The sequence below is a fragment of the Coccinella septempunctata genome, chromosome 9 (genome assembly GCF_907165205.1).
Source record: "Coccinella septempunctata chromosome 9, icCocSept1.1, whole genome shotgun sequence".
Lineage (NCBI taxonomy): Eukaryota > Metazoa > Arthropoda > Insecta > Coleoptera > Coccinellidae > Coccinella > Coccinella septempunctata.
This window is the reverse complement of record NC_058197.1, coordinates 19,572,758-19,594,548: the sequence shown is the minus strand read 5'-3', so window position 1 is coordinate 19,594,548 and position 21,791 is coordinate 19,572,758. Positions and strand designations below refer to the sequence as shown.

The following is a 21,791-nucleotide window of genomic DNA, read 5'->3' as shown; positions in this document are numbered from 1 at the left end:
GCCAATGCGTATCATGAGATTCCATTTAATTCGAATATCTAGAGGATTTATTCATTCACTCTTCGATCGGATTGGCGATTCGAATAAACGCGTTGAAATTCTGGCCGAAATCCAAACCAAACACCGACAAAAAAATACTCGGACGGACGTGAAAGAGAACCGCCACAATGGCGTGCGGGTAAGGGCGGGGATTCGAAGGGGCAGCAAATCAATACTTTATTTTCGCAACATCGCTTCTGGGGGCAGAAGTTAAAACTCCCATCCAGCTCTTTGGGGAAGCTGTAAAAACATATCGCTTTGTCCCGAGCTGTTACACCGTGCGGGCAAATATTATTTTAAGGGGGATTTGCCTGCTCGTGAACGGACCACCGCGGGCTAAAGGATATCGAGTTGTTTGCCGTATTCATAAAAGAATAACTTATATATTCGATGTATTGTTCTGATGCTTGACGTCTTCGGTGGGAACGAGAACGTCAAGGGTGTCTCGGAATTTCCGAAACCACCCTGTATATATTCCGAGTAGATCACTGTGGAAGAAATCGGTGTTGCGTGTCGCGTTAAGAGCCTTTAAAAAAACAGCCCCGTCGTGAAACGACTCCAATTTTGATTCGGTTAACCGCGAAATTGGACAAAAAATGGTACAAGGCAAACTTGGGTTGGATCCGGACCGGGGAGACGCTTTGAAGCGTTGCCAAGGCATGGAATGGTAGTCTGCATCCGTTTTGCATCGGATACATCCCAGAAAACGATCCTACAATGACTCTGAAAGGGTATTTTTCGGAATGTAATCTTCATCTCGTCGTCGGAGACCTCCAGATGACCCGATCGGGTCGCATCAGCGCGTACCAGCAAGATTGGCATTAAAAAAAAACGTCTGAGCGTTCTTCGTGCGATTCCGGGACGTGTTGTTTTGACAATCTGACGCATTCCTACGTCGCGGCTCCCGTAAATCATGTTGGCGTTGACGTCCGGAATGATTGATGACCCTGTAGTCGTGTTTCTCGCTTAACGCACCGTCGGGGTCTCTTGCTGGACCTCGTAGCGCCGTTAAAAAAACGTCGCCATGCGAAGAGGGTCATCTTCAGACTTTTCTAGGGAGAGTTCGGATAATCGACGTTTCTGGATGAGTCTGGAGTCTTCAGAGTGCTCAACTTAACGTTACGAGAGCTGTCTGGAGCTTTGATCAGTTGCTGGAGGCGAAGAATCACCGATGAAACTCTTGCGTTCCACGTAAAACCACTCGTAAAACCCCCTCGTGGTGAATGAACGGCGTCTTAGAAAGAAATTCATGACGGGATGCAAATGAAATGCAAATGGGGTCATTATTCAAGCGGGACATGTCGTGAAAAGCTATTAGTCCACATAATTAACGATTTCAACAGCACGACACTTTTATAAATAAGTTTTTTTCACGCCGCGTCCTCTCCAAAGGAATTCACCGAGACACAAATCAAAACAGGAAGAATTTTGGGTTGGATATACGCCCACGCCACGGAGCTATACGATTCTATTAAGCGACTACGAGGTAGAAATTTGTCTTTCTCTGATTCTTCACCAGGAATTTGAGGTAGATACTTTGATATATAAGAGAGTCATTGCCTGAATCATATGGTTAACTGACAAAAAGAGCCTACGGAAGAATGGAAAGTTATGGAAACAGTGGTATATAAGACAAATTGTAAACTAAGACGAAAACGAAAAACGATAAATCGAGAGAGGAAGAAAGAGAGAGAAAAATTAACGAAGAATAATCTAAAATTAAACAGAAAACTAAACTGAAGATAACAGCAGAAGAAGAACCAAGTTTTTGTAGAGTCAGGATGCAAGAACAATATGGTTAGAATTGGCACACTTCTCTTCATCATCAATTCCAATACAAGAAAGGCACTGAAAGGATATTCAAGCCTCTTGATCCAATCCAAAAATCTTTCTTTTAAACTCTCTTGAAAGAAGTGATATGGAAATCCACCAACTCAATCCAGATATTCGGAGGGTATATTCAACCCCGAATACAAGGCCAATATGTGATCAAATAAACAACTCCTGCAGATGAAGACTTCAACAACATTTGCCCCCCTATATATAGATCTATTATATTTACGAGCACCAGCACGCCCATTCTACTCCCTTAACCAAGACAAACAAGAGGACGGCACAGAAATATCGCACCTCGTACGTCCTCCATCCCCCATTCCCCCCCTACCCGCCCGTAGCTCGTTCCGTCCGATTTATGCGGTCGTAAATACGCAAAAACAAAAAACAAACCGGACCGAGATGTACGACGCGAAAAACAAACAAAACGCTCGGCGATTTTTCGCGTTGTTTACGCCGGTGACGCGCGTGGGCGGGAGTTACGGCCGAAAAACGTCGCGGCCGGTCCTGGATTTATGGGCCATGGGTCGACGGGCGGTCGCCTGAGAACGTCCGCTCGCGGCCGCGCGAAACGTCGCGGCACCCTTCTGCGACGATCTGACTTATCGACGGTCGTTCTCGCATTGTTGGATCGATCGCGGAATGGAAATCGGTGTTTTCGCCGTATGCGGTCGGGAATTTGCATAATTTCAGCTCCTGTTGCTTGTCGCGGGGCGTGGGACGTCGGTTTTTGACGTCGGAGGTCCGTTTCTTCGAGAATTCCGTCGTTTTTGTTGTCTCGATTCGAAATTATAACCGCGCCTCGAGTTTTTCACGAAGCTATGAAGATTGGAAGCAAAAATTCCACTTGCTTCATCTCACAAAGATATTTCTTTATGTTTACCATCTCCCTGGTTAATTTTTTGCCTGGAATTCCTCCTCAACCGAGCTGCGTCCTTTGTACAAGGTAAATCCCATAAAATAACATATCATAGCGCCCAAAAGCAACCTTTAAACCCAGGCACAAAGGCGCATTCATGCCCAAAATCGGACAATGCCATGCCGACACCTCCGAATGCAGACGTGAAAACGACGACAAAAGATTCTCAACGCCTCCTTAGACCGCGGACGAATCCATTAAGACCGACGCGGTTAAACAAACATCCGACGAAAAAAAAAATAATAAGAAGAAATAATAATCGGAATGGAGAAAAGATACCGAAGGACCATCGGTGAAGGTAGAAACTGTGGAGGGCAATTAGAAGTCAGACAATAGATCACAATGAGGTTATAAATTCAGTACACGTACCATTTAACTTTACGTATTAATAATGTAAATGGTATTGAATATTCACACGTGATTATTTACGATCGGGGCTCTCGCAGAGCGTGTTATTTTAAGGTGCGAGTGGGCGGACGTCAGGGTACGATGGAGAAGGAAAATATACGTGAACGCTCGGAGGGGCTAAGAAGAAGAAGAATAAGAAGAAGAGTCTGCCGGGCTCGGAATCGAACTGTCGCTTTTGATCGACGATAAAGTACCTATATATAAACATTACACGAACAACGTTGTTGGGGAGGGAATTCTGAAATATGAAGTTATACGCTGGGAGTTCAATGCTTAGCATGTCTATTTAGAGGTTGAGTAGGGACTTACCAGCGAGCTCACAGAATTGGTCTAGAGAGACTTATATTTGAAGCTCCTGTATACAAAGTATTGGACAGTATTGAAATGAGGTACTGGTATTCTACACTGCTCAAATATTGATGTGCATATTTGAGAGGTAACCTACTACACATTCATCAAATTTGCAGTATTCCTTCAATGTGGAGAGACGTATATAAACTATGCAATCCTCATGACACTTGATCAAACTTATGGATAAATTGATGCGTTTAGAAGCATTTCAACAAGAAGTTGCAAAGCTTTCAGGTTTCACAAAGTGCTGTTAGAAGAGAGTGGAATCGAAAAAAAAGGCTACACCAGTCGAACAAGATCGGCTAATACAGTTGACGTATTTTTCTTTACAGAATCCCGAAATATTGGCTCATTCCGACAAGTTATCTGTAGGATAACTTTAGGATATCTTCTGATTAAAATAGCTGGAGTGACTTGCTATTCTATAAGTGGTGCAGCTAACCAAAGAGTTAAAACTTGGTCTTCTGATGGTTTACTACTTCTGGGTCTACGATGAACAGTTCCAGGGGCACAGTACCTTGACATTTAACGCGGTTCTGCTAAGGTTGGAATCAGTTTTCCCCCCATTTCAAGAAAATGCAAATACTGCCATAAGATCCAATCTCAGCAGATTTATTCAACAATATATCGCGCATCTACCCCCATACGCGGATCGTTCGAAATCCATCCATCCAATCCTTCCAAATCCCCGAAAAACCTTTGCCGTATAACGCGCCCGACGTTCCTCGACTGACAAAAAGGCGCCCTAGGCACGCGCCCGTCCCCTGGTTTCAATTTCGATACGTAAACACGGGCGGGAGGCAAAGCCGCCAGCTTAAGAAAACAGATCGACCGTCGAACGAGGCCCGCGCACCGATTCCTGAGGATTTGTACGGGGGCCGAAACGCGTGTCGCGGTATTAGTTGCCAATTAAGTTGGGGAACGCGGGAAATACGTGTTTGCGTTCGATTTCGCGTGTTTGCTAGGAGGATCGAGGGATTTTGGAGAAAAATAACGTAAATTTCGAGGGGGATCATTGGTTGATTGGGTTCGATAATGAATTATCTCAGCAATAGCTCAGATTGAGTAATTTTGATTGAAAAATGGGAGAATTGACACTGTTTTCTCGCATATATGACGTTGTGACTGAAAAAGGATGTTTGTTACTGTAAGAAATTAACGTTTAGATACAGAAGTTATCTTCTACTGAACTAGGTAATGAAAAATGAAGAGAATCACTCAACTTTACTCGAAAATATCTGAAATCCCATCGAAATCTATCAAATAATAATCAAAACCAGAAGTATACAGAGAAACACGCACAAATATCGTGAAACTTTGGCGACAATTACACCAAAGTCCCTTCCCTGTCGCCAAGAATTCAAAATTCCCCCTCCCTCCCTTCCCCGGCTTCTTAAAAAACGTCCGATGTCATCTTCTCCCCCCACCACCCTTTCCTGCGTCGGAAATCGCACACCGATCGAAGACAGATAATCCTCATAGGCCTCGATTCTGACGTGACGGTGCATCGGAAGTCTACATCCCCACCACGCGCTTACCGGATCGACAAGGCCAGCCATTGGTCGACGGGGAAGCGGGGGCGTGGCATCCCATTCATTCCGCGGTATGGCAATGTATCCGAACGATTTCAAGAGAGTCAGGCTGTGCGATAGGGCGCCTGCGTCACATGTCGTTGGGGTTATCGACGGATACAGCTGATAGGGCTCGAAGACGACCGAAATTGTTAGTGGTTTCGGTCGCGATGGTCTTCATCAGGAGATTAATTCGAAAGATGGACTTACCCTGATGGTGTGGAGGTCCCGATGGTATCACTGCCGTCTTGTTGCCGTTTAAATAATCGTCCTTGCACAGAAATTTGCTGTCGTCGATCACGTAAAGTTCCTCGCCTGTCGATGGTTGTTTTCGACACACCAGACACGTGAAACAGTTTATGTGAAACACTTTGTCCCTACCCTTCCGCACCAGGTCACTAGGCGATATGCCTTGACCGCATCCACCGCACTTGGTACCGTATCGTCTGAAAAAAAAAGGAAAAATTATTAGGGATAACTACCTAAAAGACCACTGAAACAAGGTCTTTCCACCTTTGATCTTGGTTAAACAATAGAGATCGTGTCGCCATGGAGGGAGAATAACGATAAACCAGTTTGATCCTCGAAAGAGCTCATCTGTACCGCAAGACTCAACCAACGATGACGAGCAGAGTATTTCATATTGAAAAATAACAGTCTCATCGAAGAACTGGATGAATCGATGAGATACTAATGAATTACTCAAAGTCAGGTCGATATTTTAACTCTGTATACTTAATTAGACCTTTTTTTCTCCTTCGTCTGATGCTGTGAAAGAAAAAAAAGGTCGAATCGGCATAGCGAATTCCTCGCCATCGTTTTCTGATGATGCTCCTTCCGCAAGATAAACATTTATCTTGAACTACGTAGACGTCCATCCCCCCAACTATTAAAACGCTGGAAACAAGGGGATTGTGAGGGCGTAAAAGATATCCACCCCTATTTGGTTATTCATCGTTCCTCTGAGAAGGCAACAACCACTTGATTCGGCCAGTTATGAAGTTAGATAAAGTGCACTCTCATTTATTTATGGTAATAGCCAGGCAGTTTAGGGGAAACCCTAAGAAAAAATTGATCGTTCTTTTCGTATCAACACAGGCTCATACAGGGTCGGTGTAGCCCATCGAACACTTTCATGAATAAAGCTGTTTTTGGTCCTTGTGGACATAGGATAGGTATCTGAATATGTTCAAACAGAAGTAAACAGAGCTTTAGATAAGATCAGTATTTGGATTGGTAATGATTCTAGGATGGTATAGGAGTGAGGCAGAATAACAAGGTTTGTTACAAGAAAGAGTTTGAGGAGAGAGAAAAAACCCGATAAAAAATTATGGAGGAATCTTCGAGGACTGGAATATTCCAAAGAGTTGCTTAGAAACTTCAACACTGCGAGATCTAAGAGATAAAGCTTGATCTTAGCAAGAATATGCTACTCCTCTACACTGGATTCTTTATACAGGGCAGTGTTGTCTCAGAAAGCACCTAATGATACTGCAGATCACCTTGCCTTGGACGAAAAGCTTGTGTATAGGAGCAAGAGGGTTATCTCCTTGAAGTCATCCCAGATAATGGAGTTCATTAGAACTCTGGAGCTACTTGGTGAGCTTTAGAAGACAAGTCAAACAGCTCAAATAGGGAGCAGAATAGTTCTCAGAGTCGTTTTGCAACGCAACCTACGCAATTGACAATAAATCGACAAATTGTGAATAAAATTCACATTTGACATTGACATTTCAATGAGTAGAGTTAACCTCATTTGTCATCGAGGAGATAGTGACACTTAATTTGACAGTTATAGTTTTCTGTGAACCAAAATCAAGAGAGATTGAACAAGGAGGTCGCGATCCGTCACAACTGACAAAGTTGCACGGGCGTCGGCGTCGCGACGCCAAGATGCCGTGTAGCGTCACGTAATTTTCCAATTAGCGGGACTAACTTTAGGCCCCGGCAATAAAGGAGATTTAAAGCGGGATAATCGCGGCCGCTAACGTTCCGTGACGGACTGAAAAGTGGGCGACGAAACGTGCGAAAAAAAAGCCGCGCGTTCGGAACGCGCGCGCTGCGGTCGCCTATTTCGGGATCCTAATTTCGCGACCTGCCGAGCGGCGGATTAGTCCAGACGCATTCCGAAACGTCGTCGGATTTTTTCTCCTCCCGATCCGTCCCTGTCTCTCCCTCCGTCCTCATATCTGGACCCGTTATCAGCGACTAACTGGTGCCGTTTGATAAGAATTAAGTTTGACGCGACGACTTTATTGCCGGAGATAAGGCAGCGAGTCGGTCGAGATAAGGGGTGAGTTACAATTTGTTAGGGGACTTATGAAAAATGATATCGCCTTCCATTTACGGATCTCCCTCGTCCGCCCAATCGTTATTTTATTCATAAAATCGTTTTCTGTGATCCGCGAAACGTCATTTGTCAACGTCAAAGTGACAGCTGTCATATATCGTGGAACCGGCGTTCGATGGATCGTCGTTGCGTCAGCTCGTAACATTAGTCGCGCTTTCTTGTATTTCCCTCAGCGTGGCTCGTGTCGGATCGGAAACAAAGAACTTGCCACATTTTCACTTCCACGCTCTTTACTCTTTGGCTGTCGCGAATCGATGCAGGTACGCCATAAGTGATACCCGTGAAAGGGAATCGTAACTCAAACCGCGTATAAGGCTCAGTAGCGTAGGATGAGTCTTCTAATATCGACAGCCCCGAACCTTCCCCTAAACGACCTAATAAAATCGAAGGAAGAACCTCTATAAAACTAACGATGCCATCATGATACTAATTCGTCTAGTATAAAGGTCCGCGCACCTCGATATCTGAGCCGAGCGGCTCTATTTGCGTCACATTAAGCCTAGTTTACGGCTGAAATTTCAACAAAACGGATGTAATGAGGGATTCGGCGTCCTTTGGTCTAGAGACCACCCGTATGCCGTCCGGCGATACGTTTAAACACTTGACGTGAATGTCTATGGTTGAAGGAAGTTAACATGTCGTACATACCTAAAAAAATCACTCCGGCAAAACAGCTTGGACTCTCTGGAAAAACATTTGTCGGTTAGGGGTGCGTGGCAGTCGAAACAGCGCACGCAGCTGGCGTGCCAGGGCCGCTCCAAGACGTTGAGGAGGAATTTGTCCAGGATGGGCTTGTCGCAACCGGCACAGGCTATCAACATCCCGGCCGCTGGTTCGCAACGACCTGCAAAAGAAAAGAGATTATGTACATGGTTTGTAGTTCAAATCAACCCTTCGGTCGAACAATTGCTTCGTCTAAGCCTCGAAGCAAATCTGTCCAGATAAACTGAAGGGAGCTAAGGCCTTCTCCACACCCTCCTAAACCCACACGAATGCAAATTCTCTCCCTGACATTTTTCCAAAACGACGCACATTCAAATCGACATAAACAATGTGTAGTTACGGGTACGTATCTAACCTGAATGCATACAGAACGATTTCTTTCGGTCGGACTCATTTGAATAAAACATTGTTAGCGCCACCATTGTTCTTGTGCCTCAATAGAAGACCGTACAACGAATTACCACCGATTTTTCTGGTTAGGCCTATCCGAGACTGTCGTGGTTGTCTCTCATCGTTGCTACACATCGCTTTGTCTGCTCCGGTATAATTGAATGGGGGCGATTGTCTTCGATTTCACAGTCGGACGCACCGATTAGATCAGATGTGCCAATAACGTTTTTTTTAAGCTCGTATATGTATTTGTGCCTTATACGTCTGGGAGTCTGTATGTGTGTAACAAGTCGAATACGTTACTTTCCATTCCTGATTGCTTCGGGACTAGATGAAAGGTTGGCATTTAGATATTGCTCAAGGAATGTCCAAGTTTCCATAATCCCAGAGAGAGCCTGGTAGGATACCAAGATAGCCAGAGATTATTTGTGAGCAACTAGAATATAGTTGGACATCCTTCGAAAATGCTTGGAAACGGAAGCATTATCGAATCATGCGGTGAAGCATGAACGAGGCAGTATCATTCGATTATTGCCTCAGAACAGAAGTTAAATGCTCTTCAGATAAAAATGGATATTTGAAGAGTACTGCTCCATTGCCCACTTATGTTCTTGGATTAGTCAGAAGGCTTTTTTAATTGGATATTCGCTTAAAATGTGATCGAATTAGTAACAAAGATAATGCTCTTAAGACTCAAGCATGAATCTTATTTTGGGATAATGCTCGTTAGAGGAATCACAGATCATTTGATTTAATTCCTCTTGGAAGGTACGATTACGCATATAGTAGACATGGCACCATTCTCTAATGTTCGTAAGGAGTGAGCATTCTCTAATTTTGTGATAGCTAAGGTTTAAAACGGAATTTAAGTAGCAAATAGGAGGCACTTGGGCTTCTTCGAGGCTTGGGTGTCTTCACATTGAATATTCGTCTAAGATGTGATCGAATTTGTACCGAAGATAATGCTCTCAAGGCTCAAGCATGAATCTCATTATGGGATGATGCTCGTTAGAGGAACCACAGATCATTTGATATAATTTTTCTTGGAACAAACGATAACGCATACAGTAGACAATGCACACTTCTCTAATGCTTGTAAAGAGTGAGCATTCTCTAATTTTGTGATACTTAAAGAATCTAACGGAATTTGAGCAGTGGTATATTTGACAATGCTTTAGGCGTAAGATTAAATGCTGATAAAAGGAGGTAAATATGATTCAATTCTTCCATAATGCCGCTAAGTGAGTACTTTACTTATTTTATTGAGGTAGTGATGCTTGTAATCGAAAAAAACTATATGGAGCATTCAAAAGGAGGAGGTTGCTAAAGCATTAAGGATGGTTTTGTATCTATAATAATGCTTCGAAGCATTGTCTAGTCATATGGCAATGCTGATATGAAGTGGTTGCGTTTTGAATGCTGTTAGGTCAAGCGCCCATAGTGCTATCTTCAATGATCGACTTTTGGTTGATGTGGTTCTCTTGAGAATTGTTTATGTGATACGAGTATGCGTAAGACTCCATGTTAACTTTGTTCGGACGCGAAGAAGTGCGAAATTCCTTTTCCCGCACCTCTCCGCTAATTCCTCGGAGAAGAGCGCCTCTTATGATTTACGCCCATAGAACAACATATCTAAGGTCGCGTTCCGGAGTTGTCCGCATGTTTTCGAAACGTTTGATTTATCCCGAGTGTAAATAACCAGATTTTTTCCGATCGCGGCGGCTGGGAGCACGCCCACGTAGCTTTTGTTTCGCCTTTCATGCGAAATGGCGAAATTATAGGTTGCCGCATCGGCTATTGCCGTGCGTGCGTAGCGCACAGGTTTTTCTGTGTTCTCTCCGAGGCATGCGGGTTTTTATAAGTCATGGGAAAGATGAGATTTGAGATAAGGGGAATTTTTGAGGCTGGAGAGAGTCCGTATATGTCGTTTTCGGGACGATTGGCCGGCACCTGTTTTTGCGTTGCTGTTTCATGTTGGAACGGTGAAAGGTTTGACCTCTTGCACGTTAGTTTTTGTAGAAGCCGTAAATGGAGAGAGAGAAGGGAAAGGATCGAGAGATGGTTCAATTAGCCGAGGCAATATAGGCAGATAACTTCGTTTCGCATAAATAGCTTTAAGGATTCTACTCCAATTTGTGGTTTATGTGTGTCGTTCCGAAGACAAATTCGTGTTTCCTGCGAAGCTTCGTATGGATATGCTTGTAACATGACTTGGGCATCATCGAATCTTGAAGCATCCGAATTATATAATGCTCAACTGTCCACTTGAATTAAGCGATAATGCTTATATGAGGAAACATAATCGTCAAATCTTTTCGTTATGTTTATGGAATGAGCATTATCGAATCATATCTGTCGACAATGCTCATGGAGTTCAGATAATGCTCAAGAAACTATAGTGAGCCCTACGATAATGCTTCCGATCAGAGGTGCTCACTTCATATGGGAGAAAATGTAAATGTACAATTCTCTTCAAAGAAGCGACAATGCTTATAGGAAGATTTGAACGATATCGAATCTTACGAGAATGCTTGTAAATGGGTACTTTGATGATCGTTATAATCGATAATGCTCTTGAAATGACCGATAATAGTTAGGATACTCTCAAACACTTCCAGATATTATGGCAGAATGCTCGTGATCTTTATAGTGAGCATAGAATCACATACGAAGGCATACCGTTTTCTCTTTCTGGTTTGATACAGTTGTCCTCGATATTCGCATCGCTCCACGTTTTTGCCCGATGAATACCCACGCAACTACTTGCCGAAACTAATCTTCTAAACGGGCGACATCCTCCTCGGGATGTTCGTCCTTCAGGCTGCCCACCGGACCGCTTTAAAAGGTCGATAAAAAAGGCGTTAGATCTGTCCTGAAACCGCGCGATTTTCGTCGTCCGGTTCATATGCCGTAGCGTTTTTTTAGCGTCGCGGTTCGGCTGAGCACGATTTTGTTTCGGTACACCGAAGAAGTTACTGACGGATCCTTTGTCACGGTGAATTTGTCGCGACGCTAACCATCGAGGTTCTAATGGTCGATTGTTCAGCTTGGCATTTGAAGGTGAAACGTAGGGATTTCGGCAGTTGCAAGCATTATCTAATGAGGGTGTAGATAATGCTTGAAATGTAGAAGATAAGGCTCATATGATGATACAACCATCATCGTGTATTGAGATGATTCACAACTGTAATTTCGAGATCATTTTAGCATTCTCGAATCATACGCTTAGGCGTATAAAATGCTTGTGTATTTTTTACGAACCATTCACATGGTACCTCATGTTCAAGGTGTATTGCTTCGAAGATAATGCTCATAAATCACGAAAGTGCATTCTCTACGTGGGAGAAGAGCATTCTCTACGCGAGAGAAGAGCATTATCTCAGAAGGGTCGATAATGCTACAAAAATCAAGAAATTATTGAATAGTGGGCTTTTTTCGGATTGGTCATCATCGACCAGCATTCTAATCTCGATCATCGTAGCGCGGTCGAAAGTGAGTTATGAATATTTTTCGAATGCCCATAAAAATAGGCATTCAAACGGTCGCCGTTTTTATCTGAATCGTAACGAATGATTCGATCTGGCCGGTCATGAAATTTTTATCGGTTCAATTTCAATAGCAATCATTATTATTGATGGCCGTTCATAAAATTCACATCGGACTCGAATGGGATGAAATATTCTGATTTTTGCCGTTTCCTTCGATCGAAACAACAGCGCAGACTTGATGTTCAATTCTCCGAACGAAATTAAAAAAAAAAACAGAGATTGAAATTTGCCTAAGCTTTAACACTGCCTTTAATCAGTCCAATAATTGGAATTAGTCTGAAAACAGAGATCGTAGATAGGTATAAAACGTAATATCTCAATCATTCCAAAGCTTCATTAACAGCTTAAGTAATTGCACTTAATTGATCTGAATTAAACTGATGTATGTTAACATGCACTTCTGGATTAAGCAAGGATAATCCATCATCGACGTTATACACAGTAATTAGATAATTTCTTGTTGTCACACGTTACCATTACCATTGTCGCTCCGTCACTGTACAGGCTGTTTAGATTGAACTAAACGTAGTTTGTTATTGGTCGCGCGGTCTCGAGTCACGTCGTCCGGCGGGCCGTGTCCGCGATTCCATTGTTTCCTTCCATTCGAGACGGAACCCTTCCATTAACGCTGCTCGCCCCCTTGGCCGTATCGGAATATCGTAAACGTTTACCCGGCGATTAAATGTTTATGTTACAATTCCAAAACCTTAAACCTATCGGTAATTGGAACACCCACGAAGGCGACAGATCATCAACTTCTGGAACGCGTTCGTGAGACGGGACACGGGAGGCTGACTCTGTACCTACCGTCGATAAACCGTAGAGAATGCGATGCGACAATGCTTTTCCGCTGTTGTTTCAGTTTTACGTGACGGTAGGGAGGTTCTAAAATGAGTTTCAGAGTACAGAATTGTAATAAGGATCGACCTTTACATTTTAAACGTTTAATGCGTTATCTACAATGCTTCTTATGCTTTTATTCAGCTTTTATCTTGTTAAGAATATCCAATTCCACATATGTGATACATATTGTGCGTCAATTCAATAAGAAACTGGTGTTTGAATGATTTAGGTCACCCTAGTAAGGGCCATTCCTTCCTCCGAAGATAAATTAGAGAATGCGATATACGACAATGCTTCTTTCTCTTCGCGATTACCAAATAATGCTTGGGAGATACGGGTAACATTTTTAGCATGAACCTGCAGAAGAGATGTGATATCAGGTCTTAAACTTCAACCATTATCTACAATGCTTCTTGTATTTGTCTCAAAGCGACTTCTTGAGATATTCCTATATTTTCATTGCATAGATGATTATTATCTTATTAGATTAATTAGAGAATGCGATGCGACAATGCTTATTTGCGCTTCCACTCTATAAGCATAGGGAGTTATATCTTAAACATTAGCCACAATGTAACTATCTGCAAATTAAACTTGAATCTTTGAAATCCTTTTCTTATACTTGTTCAAAAATATTTCAAGAAAGTTGAGCCTGATTGCTGAATGCTTTTTTGAGCCAATGTACTGAAAAACTACTTTGTATTGTCGAACTACTGCTATTTTTTTCTGTAGAGAATGCCCATCATAATCTAACTCATGCTTAGGTGCGTCGCTTAGTCCAAATAATGAATAGATCCGACATTTTTCAATATTTAATGTTTCTGTTCTTGGAAGGTATATCGGGATTCGGTATTTCGGTAATAAATATCAATATGAGTAGCCTATAATCATATAAATAGTTCACCTACGTATAAGTAATAAAATTATAGGGGTATCGAATTATCTGCTGTATACGGAAGCTGTTCCAGGTAATTCAAAATCGAATAAATGTAAAATTATGCACGGATTCAGGTGGATGCCTATGATTTACGAGGTAATTTCACATTGATTGTTGAGTATTAATCATTTTCGATATTTTGACGCAGGGGAGGATTGCATCGACAGCTACCTTATAGTGTAGTATAGTGAGAAATTCCACAATCTCAAAAATCAGAACGTAAATTGAAACTTTTCTCGAAAAAAAAATGAAAATAACAAAATTTTTATTATTGTAACGAACTTTCCGACGGTAAGCAAGTATAAGCGAACAATACTTAGCATCAGTTGAACAAAACCGTATTGATAATCATCAATTCCATATGTTTAGTAACGTCGTTAAAATGTTAATTATGCGGTTCAAGAAAGGTCAGAAGAAGTTTGATGAATACAATTAATTACCAACGATATTAACAAGTGACAATCTTGACAAGTCTAAATTACTTGCACGTACCTATTCAATTTGTTGTTACTATAATTATGCGTATTAGATTTCTTTTTGATGAGTTGATTGATTGATTTGTGTTAGATATTCAATTACAAAATATTATTATTATTATTATTGTGTATCGGTGAACCAGATGTCTCAATATTTAGTTTATTGATATACTCGATATAAAATCTTAAAATAATAAATACACTATGTACAGATTGTGTCAGATGGAAATAACAAGACACAACAATTTTATAGGAGATCTTCTGTTATTTTTGTAACCAGAATGAAAAGAATTCTCCCACATCTTTGTCATTCCCTATTGCATTATCGTTATCTTTTCACATTTTATCTACCGCAATGGATGATTTATGAGATATTAAGTGTTTTGAGTGGTTTACAACCCTTCCCAGATGCTTCGTAATTTGTGTGGTTACTTTCTTGGAAACACATTTGGAGAAACTCAATAGGGCATCTTTCTTGTTCGTTCGAGCAACAAAAGATTAGTGAGCTTTGGGTTCGTTCATTACTAAACTTGTTCGAAGAATAGATTTTCAAAAGATATCGTTGAACGTTTGTGGTTTCATTGTGGAGGGTGAAGGATTTTCTACTGAACCTTGTTTCAGGAGCTATTGCTAATTTGTCTTAAAATGATTTTGTTCTCGAGAAAAATCAATGTTTTCCTTCTGCCACTCAGCTGATTTCAATTCTTCTTCGAAATATTGATCAGGATATCACGTTGCTTTTGATTTCTGGGGAAAGATTTCCTAAACTTTAGTAGTTTATGATTGTTCGATCAATGAAATGATATGTGATCCATATTTTTCTATAGATTTATACCTACATATATCAAATTTTGGGTTGACGCAAGATGATTTATATTGTTCTTCAATTGAAACAATGGAATCTCTGTGAAACTGACATCCAATGACTTTAGAGGTTACGTCGTAGCGAAAAACACCGTAAAGAGGCCTCGTAGGCCCTCGGCCGTTGGTAAAAAGCGAAACTAACCTATGTCGTGCGTAGAATGTTGCAAATAATTGGTATTGGCCCCGGAGGGTACATGGGCCAGTCCGGCCCTGAGCGTTAGGGCCCCCACAGAAGCACAAGCGGGGCCTCCTTCAAGGTAGGCCGCCAGGTTGACTTTTACACTGACACTATACACCCTGTATACGGAAACTGACGAACTTTTCGCGAGACACAGACGCCCTGTCAGCTCGACCCTACACTCGGCACATAGAGCTCTTTCCGCAAAGTTAAAGGCCCGTAACCACGCGAGTCGTACTGTTGTGACGCGGCAAAAAAGACGCGCGGCCGATATACAACGTAGCAACGTGACAAGAGGGCAACAACAACTGATCGTGACGGGCCGCGCCGTAGCTTTGGTAACCCCCCTCCACCGATCGATTCGACCCCCACCCGTCGGGCTGCGTGCGCGGGCCAATAAAAATGCGCCGTACCGCCCTTCTTTCAGGCTCCTCCTGTACCTGGTAGCCATCAGCTTATGATCTTATCGCCGCCGCTGCCGCTGCGACGGTCCTTATCGCCGGGCTACGCAGGGTCGAGAATCGCGCGTCGCCGATCTTTCGCTTCATTTCGCATTCTGTTTTGCTACCGCTTCGCGTTTTTTCGTATTAGTTTTGGCTGGGGGTGATGCGGAATGAATGCGTTCTGATGTTTTGTAACCGGTATTTATGTTACCTGCGCCCGTGGATGGGTTGTTTTCGGGACGATGTTGCGTCTTTGGGGGATGATTTCGGAGGAGATACAGCCGGATGTTGTGTTTCCGCGAATTTATGGGGAGCGAAAAATCGCTTGGCGGGAGGAGGGAATTTGCTTGGTCCTTTAAGATTTGCCGGCAAGGATGATCTTGCACTGGGAATTTAGGATTTGTCTTGTCCCATTTCTTCCTTGAGCTACCTCAAGTTACAGCTTTCCTCTCCATGCATCATCCAATCCCAGAGTTCTAAAGAACCTTAGCAACTTCTAGGAGGTATCTATACCCTTTGCAATTTGGTGGTCCAAGCATTCTTTGTGTTGGCTCCTGAAAGCGAGGCATTTGCTATCTATTTGCTCTCCAGAGAATCTACTTTAGTCATTTCTTGTTGGACTAACTTCTGGTTGCTTATCGAAGGTACAATATCCATTCAAGAATCCCATGGGACTTTGGGGCATATTTCTGCCCAGTCCAAAAGAGATTTCAGGTCTCCCAGAAGCTCCTGAAGAATTTCCTGGGTTAACTCAAACCAGGAGCGAAACCCTGAATGCTTCTCTTGAAGATGCGACTAGTAGTTACTACTGGAAAGGTTCTCACGTATTACCCAGAAGCCATATCAAAAAAATATCGTTATTTTTGCCCAGAGCTCTTTAAGCTTACCTCATCTTTCAATTGATGACAATGAAATCCGGAATTTCGCCTCCTTCCATTCATTATTTCTTTTGAACCTTCATTTTGTTAGTGTTTCTTCCACATTTTCTACCAACAGCGATTCGAGAAGACTATAATGAAATTTCTCGGTATCTAATACTTTCGTGGAGAATACCGAAACAAAATTAGTCCCTTGAGGAACACCCATTTCAGGGCTCAGGTATCAACTCTGGACTATTTTGTGATTGGCAGTGCAAGATAGAGGTGAGCTCAGCCTCCAGGTTAATTGCCTGATGAATTTATTATGAATATGTCTTCTTTCTCGTGAAAAATCTATCAGAATGAGACAGGACTTGACATGAATATGTCAATAACGTATTGGAAAATGGCTTGCGCAGTATGTCTGACATTTCAGATCGAAGTACTGATATTTACATCAGTCAATTCAAGAAAATCTTCTTCAGAGACGAACCTTCTTTTTAAATCAGCTTTCAGAGTCAACAAAAAATAGACTCGTTTTTAGCACATACCTTAGTACTCACCATTTACTCTCACCAAATAGTCCAGGAAGAAAAACGTAACCTCACCTGTAAGAAAAATATGTGTGAATAACCTCCAAGAAGGTGGTTCTTTTTCTTTTCTTATTCCAGAATTTTTGGAATCATGAAATCTCTTTATGAATTCATCACAGACTTTCGCCTTTGCAGTGATGTGCTTTAGATAATGCGATCTGGCCAGATATTCAATAAATTCGACATGCATATATCAGTATAACTTACCAAGTGGACCGATGGAATAGTAATCTTGCCTTACTTTCTCATCGCTTATGTACGATACGAAAAAACCCTTATTGTAAAAGACTCTGCACTCGTTTCTCAAGTAAGAATTTGAGAATTCATTCCATATGGGCATCATGATTTGTCTCTCACTCTATTCAACCATAAACTGCAGCGACAAATGCACCACGAAGGGTTTTCTAGTGATCTGCTGGATTTATCTCAGAATACCACAGGGAATTTGAGCTTTCATCGTACAAGAAATCTCGAAAATCAAGGAAGAAAATGAAGAAGACAGTGGCGATGAAACTCTCGAATGGTTTGGGCTTGAAAATCTGGCAGAGGTTTTCCTGAAGGCTAGCAGTTGTTCAAGCAAAGGTAGGGGACGTTAAAACGATTGGTAGCTTTGGTGATGGACTTACGCTCAAGCTATTGGAAGTATGTATAGTATCATAATCTGCTCAGTGAGGATATAACTGGAAGAGATGCCACTTGGGATACCTATGAGCAGACTTTATTCGGCATGAACTGATCAATGAAACCGTTAGAAGATGGTAACAGAGCTTCTTAAAGGAATCACTGAGAGACTTTTTCTCGTAATGGAAGATTTATTTCGAGATGGAGGATATCTCGAAGGATGTGAACCTCAACATCACAAGAATCCATAAAAGAAAATAGCCGAAGTTCCAGGTATTGGATCTTGGCAACAGATTTTCTGTCCAAACACCACCTCACCTACTGGGAGGAAGACTCTGCTGACTCTAAGCTCACCATAAAGGTTTTGTTGAGTTGCTCGCTCAGAACTCGAAGCCTGGGTTGGATGGTTCCTCTTTAAGCCTTCAGAATACCACTTTTGACGCAGTGAGAGCACTCCAAATGAGATACCTTCGGAGGAGAAGGTCTATGGAAACAAGATACGACCTGAAGAAAGCCCTCTAGAGAAGGGAAACCTTCATAAACACTAGCAGCTTCGAAATAACACTGTTGCTTGCCAAACATCCACTCACTACAGTTGACCAACACTCTGCCACCTTCGAAAGAAGGCTATAGAAGGCTTCCTGAGCACTTTGAACTTCCGAACCGTCACTCCGATGAGCTGAGACGCTTGGAAAAAAGTCGCCGCGTGCTCAGAAGACCGCGTCGTTCGTCTCCCGCAGACTAAATGGACGGATTTCTTCTAATCGAAGGTGCGAGACACGTGCAGTTCAAGTGCACGTACTTGTCGCAGATATGGCGATTTTGGCGTGGGCGAGCCGCGAAAATCGAGTCGCAGAAATATGAATAGGTGTCGATACGGCAGGTAGAGCGTCGCTTTTTACGATCGCCCGGCCGTCTCAGGTTCTTGTTGTTGGCGATCGTTTCGCGATTATTAATAGGTATATCGATGCGAGTTTTGTTTTGAGAACGGGGCATTATAAAGTTATTTCGGAGCAGGGAAATATGAACTTTTACGATTCGGGGTTATTTACGGCCTCCGATAATTGGATTCGACGTCGATGCACGGGGGGGTGCGCGGGAAACGCATGCGCAGCCGCGGGCGTCAGTCAAGGTTCATTGAGTGAGGAAGTACCTCGTTAACCGAGTGCCGGGAAAATTGGTACTCGAATTAGGCGTTTTCCAGGTACGTACAGGGAGGAAACAGGAAGATCAGTCCGAATTTGGATTGGGTTGTTTGATATTGCTCGAAATTGAGATGGAAGAACCTGATCTCTCCCCGAAAAACTTGAAAAATTCAAAAAAGGGGCTGGTTTTTGACTGAGTGCCTTTTTTTCCCAAATAAAATTTATATTCAAGTTGACGGAGCTATAACCCCCGGAATTTCAGCCAAATTCCGACTGTGGAAGGTATGAAAGAGCTGGCGGACCACACAAAAAAAATCCAAATGTATAATTCCGACTTGCTAAGTCAGAATTCTGAGTTACAAGTAGGAATTCCGAATTGCAAGTCAGAATTCTGAGTTACAAGTCGGAATTCTGAGTTACAAGTCGGAATTCTGAGTTACAAGTCGGAATTCTGAGATACAAGTCGGAATTCTGAGATACAAGTCGGAATTCCGACTTGCATGTCGGAATTTTGAGTTACAAGTTGTATCTCGGAATTCAGACTTGTATCTCAGAATTCAGACTTGTATCTCAGAATTCCGACTTGTAGGTATCTCAGAATTCCGACTTGTATCTCAGAATTCCGACTTGTATCTCAGAATTCCGACTTGTATCTCAGAATTCCGACTTGTATCTCAGGATTCCGACTTGTATCTCAGAATTCCGACTTGTATCTCAGAATTCTGACTTGTATCTCAGAATTCCGACTTGTATCTCAGAATTCCGACTTGCATGTCGGAATTCAGACTTATATCTAAGAATTCGGAGTTGCAAGTGTGTGGCACTTCAGCGCTTTCGTAGTAAGGCGATCGGAAAAAAGAAACATAAACATAAGGCTGGACCCACATTGATTACAATGGTTCGGTATATTCGAGTCTATCTGGTTAGTTGCATCAGGTCTCTCGAAAACATTGTTCTTTCGTGCGGTTCGAGGTGAAAACAGTGTAGAAATTTGAGGCACTATCTAAATTGCTTGTGTTGACACTATGGCTAGCCTATTACAGCCCATTTTTACATCGGGTTAGATTCTTCAAAAAGAAGAATGTGATGACAATTGTGAAAAAAGTGTGAATACTTCAGACGAATGTTATTGGTCTTTTTTTGTCAGTTGGTATCAAATCACAAATGATCTACGGTCGTATTACGAACTTTTCCTTCAACATTCTTGGTGAAATGCTTTATTTCGACCATTTCTAGCTTTTGTTGAAAAAAACCCACACTTTTAAATACACCCTGTAGTCGCAAGGATCTTCAAGTTTAACAAACTGGATTTTACTTATGAGAGGGTGGATAAACCTTCCCTAAGTGTTATAAATCTTGTTCAAGCAGAAATATCTCAACGAATCCTTTTGAAATCATTGGAAAAATCGTACACATCTAATCTTCGAAAATAAGTTCTTAGACTTTGTCAAGATTATGATATTACCTTGACAATAAAGTAACTAGATACAAAAATTATGTGATTTTTTACCAGAAATACAGAAAATCGAGTGTTTTCTTCGATAGAGATTAAGGCTTGGGCGGAAACAAACATGTAGGCCCTCGAATAGAACCCTGGGTAACCTCAATTACAGTTCACTAGGTTCCAACTGAAACATGTCACCATCTGTACAACTTATCTTTCATATAAGATGAAAGATTTCCATGAAAACCTTGAATATCTTCTAAGCCACTGATGATGAACCGATGAAATTTCGTATCAGAATCAAGGATCATCTGATCCATTGTTGACTCGTTTGGTCTTCAACCGTGCAACTGAATCCACGGTCGATCATAGTCGCTTGGTCTAGGAAGAAGATCTTCCATTATAGAAATGGTGGAGCAAAATGAGTCAAGACACCTCCACCACCACAACTCCCAAGACATTCGCCACAAAGTAATAACCTTCTGTTTCGAGATTATACGAGCGACAGATAGCCGTTCGACTCGCAATTGATAAATCACAAAGCTCACATCAATCAGACGATATATACGTCGCACGTCCTGGACTCACCTGCGTTACAAGAGAACCTAATATCCATCCTTTTCACTTGTCACCCTTAAATCTCCCGAGTCGCGGACGCGCTACCGTACCAGAGACGCGCTGTACTCCGGTATAATGGAAGTTTTTTTTTTTCGCCGTCCGGTCGTACTATTGTCGTCAGTCAACAGACGGAGATTAGAAGTGGAGGCTCTAAAACGCGAAACGACGTTGTTATTTCCCCTCTAAACGGTCCAATATCGTTTCGTTATATATTTTACCATTTTATTATCACCTTTGAGCACCTATTGTTTCGCGGTAAATTGGTCTCTGGATTGGCAGGCGATTGCAGCCCGACAAATTGCCCGTGGTTGACGGCGTTGGTGCGCCCGGTCGGCGATTCGATGGTACGGTTTAATTGGATGGGAGGTGTTTCTGAGTCGCGACACGATAAGATGCCACGTTCATTTTTTCGCTATAGATTGGGTTCTGCGACCATTCCACTCCCTCAAGCGAGATGGTTCATGGTAGGACATAGTCCACCGTATGATATAAGCCCCAGACTTAGATGGTCCAGAGCACTCTACATCTGGTGATAGATAGGGTAGCCCATGAGGCCATGCTTAGAATATCTAGAGTATATTGGTACAGGTAATGAGAGAATTAAATGTCAGAGAATCTAGTTCTCTCTAAACAAGTACAT

The 21,791-nt window shown here is 42.3% G+C and overlaps 1 protein-coding gene across 4 annotated transcripts in view; it reads right to left on the bottom strand.

Annotated features, from left to right (window-relative positions):
- The window catches only part of LOC123320245 (LIM/homeobox protein Lhx5), a 37,196-nt gene extending 15,855 nt beyond the window's left edge, over positions 1-21,341 (bottom strand). Inside the window, exons 1-4 of one of the 4 annotated variants that reach the window (XM_044907500.1) lie at positions 21,122-21,341; positions 17,294-17,338; positions 8,120-8,315; positions 5,332-5,567 (exon numbers count right to left, since the gene is read on the bottom strand). In XM_044907500.1, coding sequence (XP_044763435.1) covers positions 5,332-5,567; positions 8,120-8,315; positions 17,294-17,338; positions 21,122-21,149 — 505 coding nt within the window. In that variant the 5' untranslated portion in view covers positions 21,150-21,341. Of the gene's footprint in view, positions 1-5,331; positions 5,568-8,119; positions 8,316-15,394; positions 15,731-17,293; positions 17,339-17,530; positions 17,708-21,121 lie in introns of those variants that run through there. The other 3 variants (XM_044907499.1, XM_044907501.1, XM_044907502.1) reach the window with 3 other exon arrangements.
- Positions 21,342-21,791: the final 450 nt, after the last annotated feature.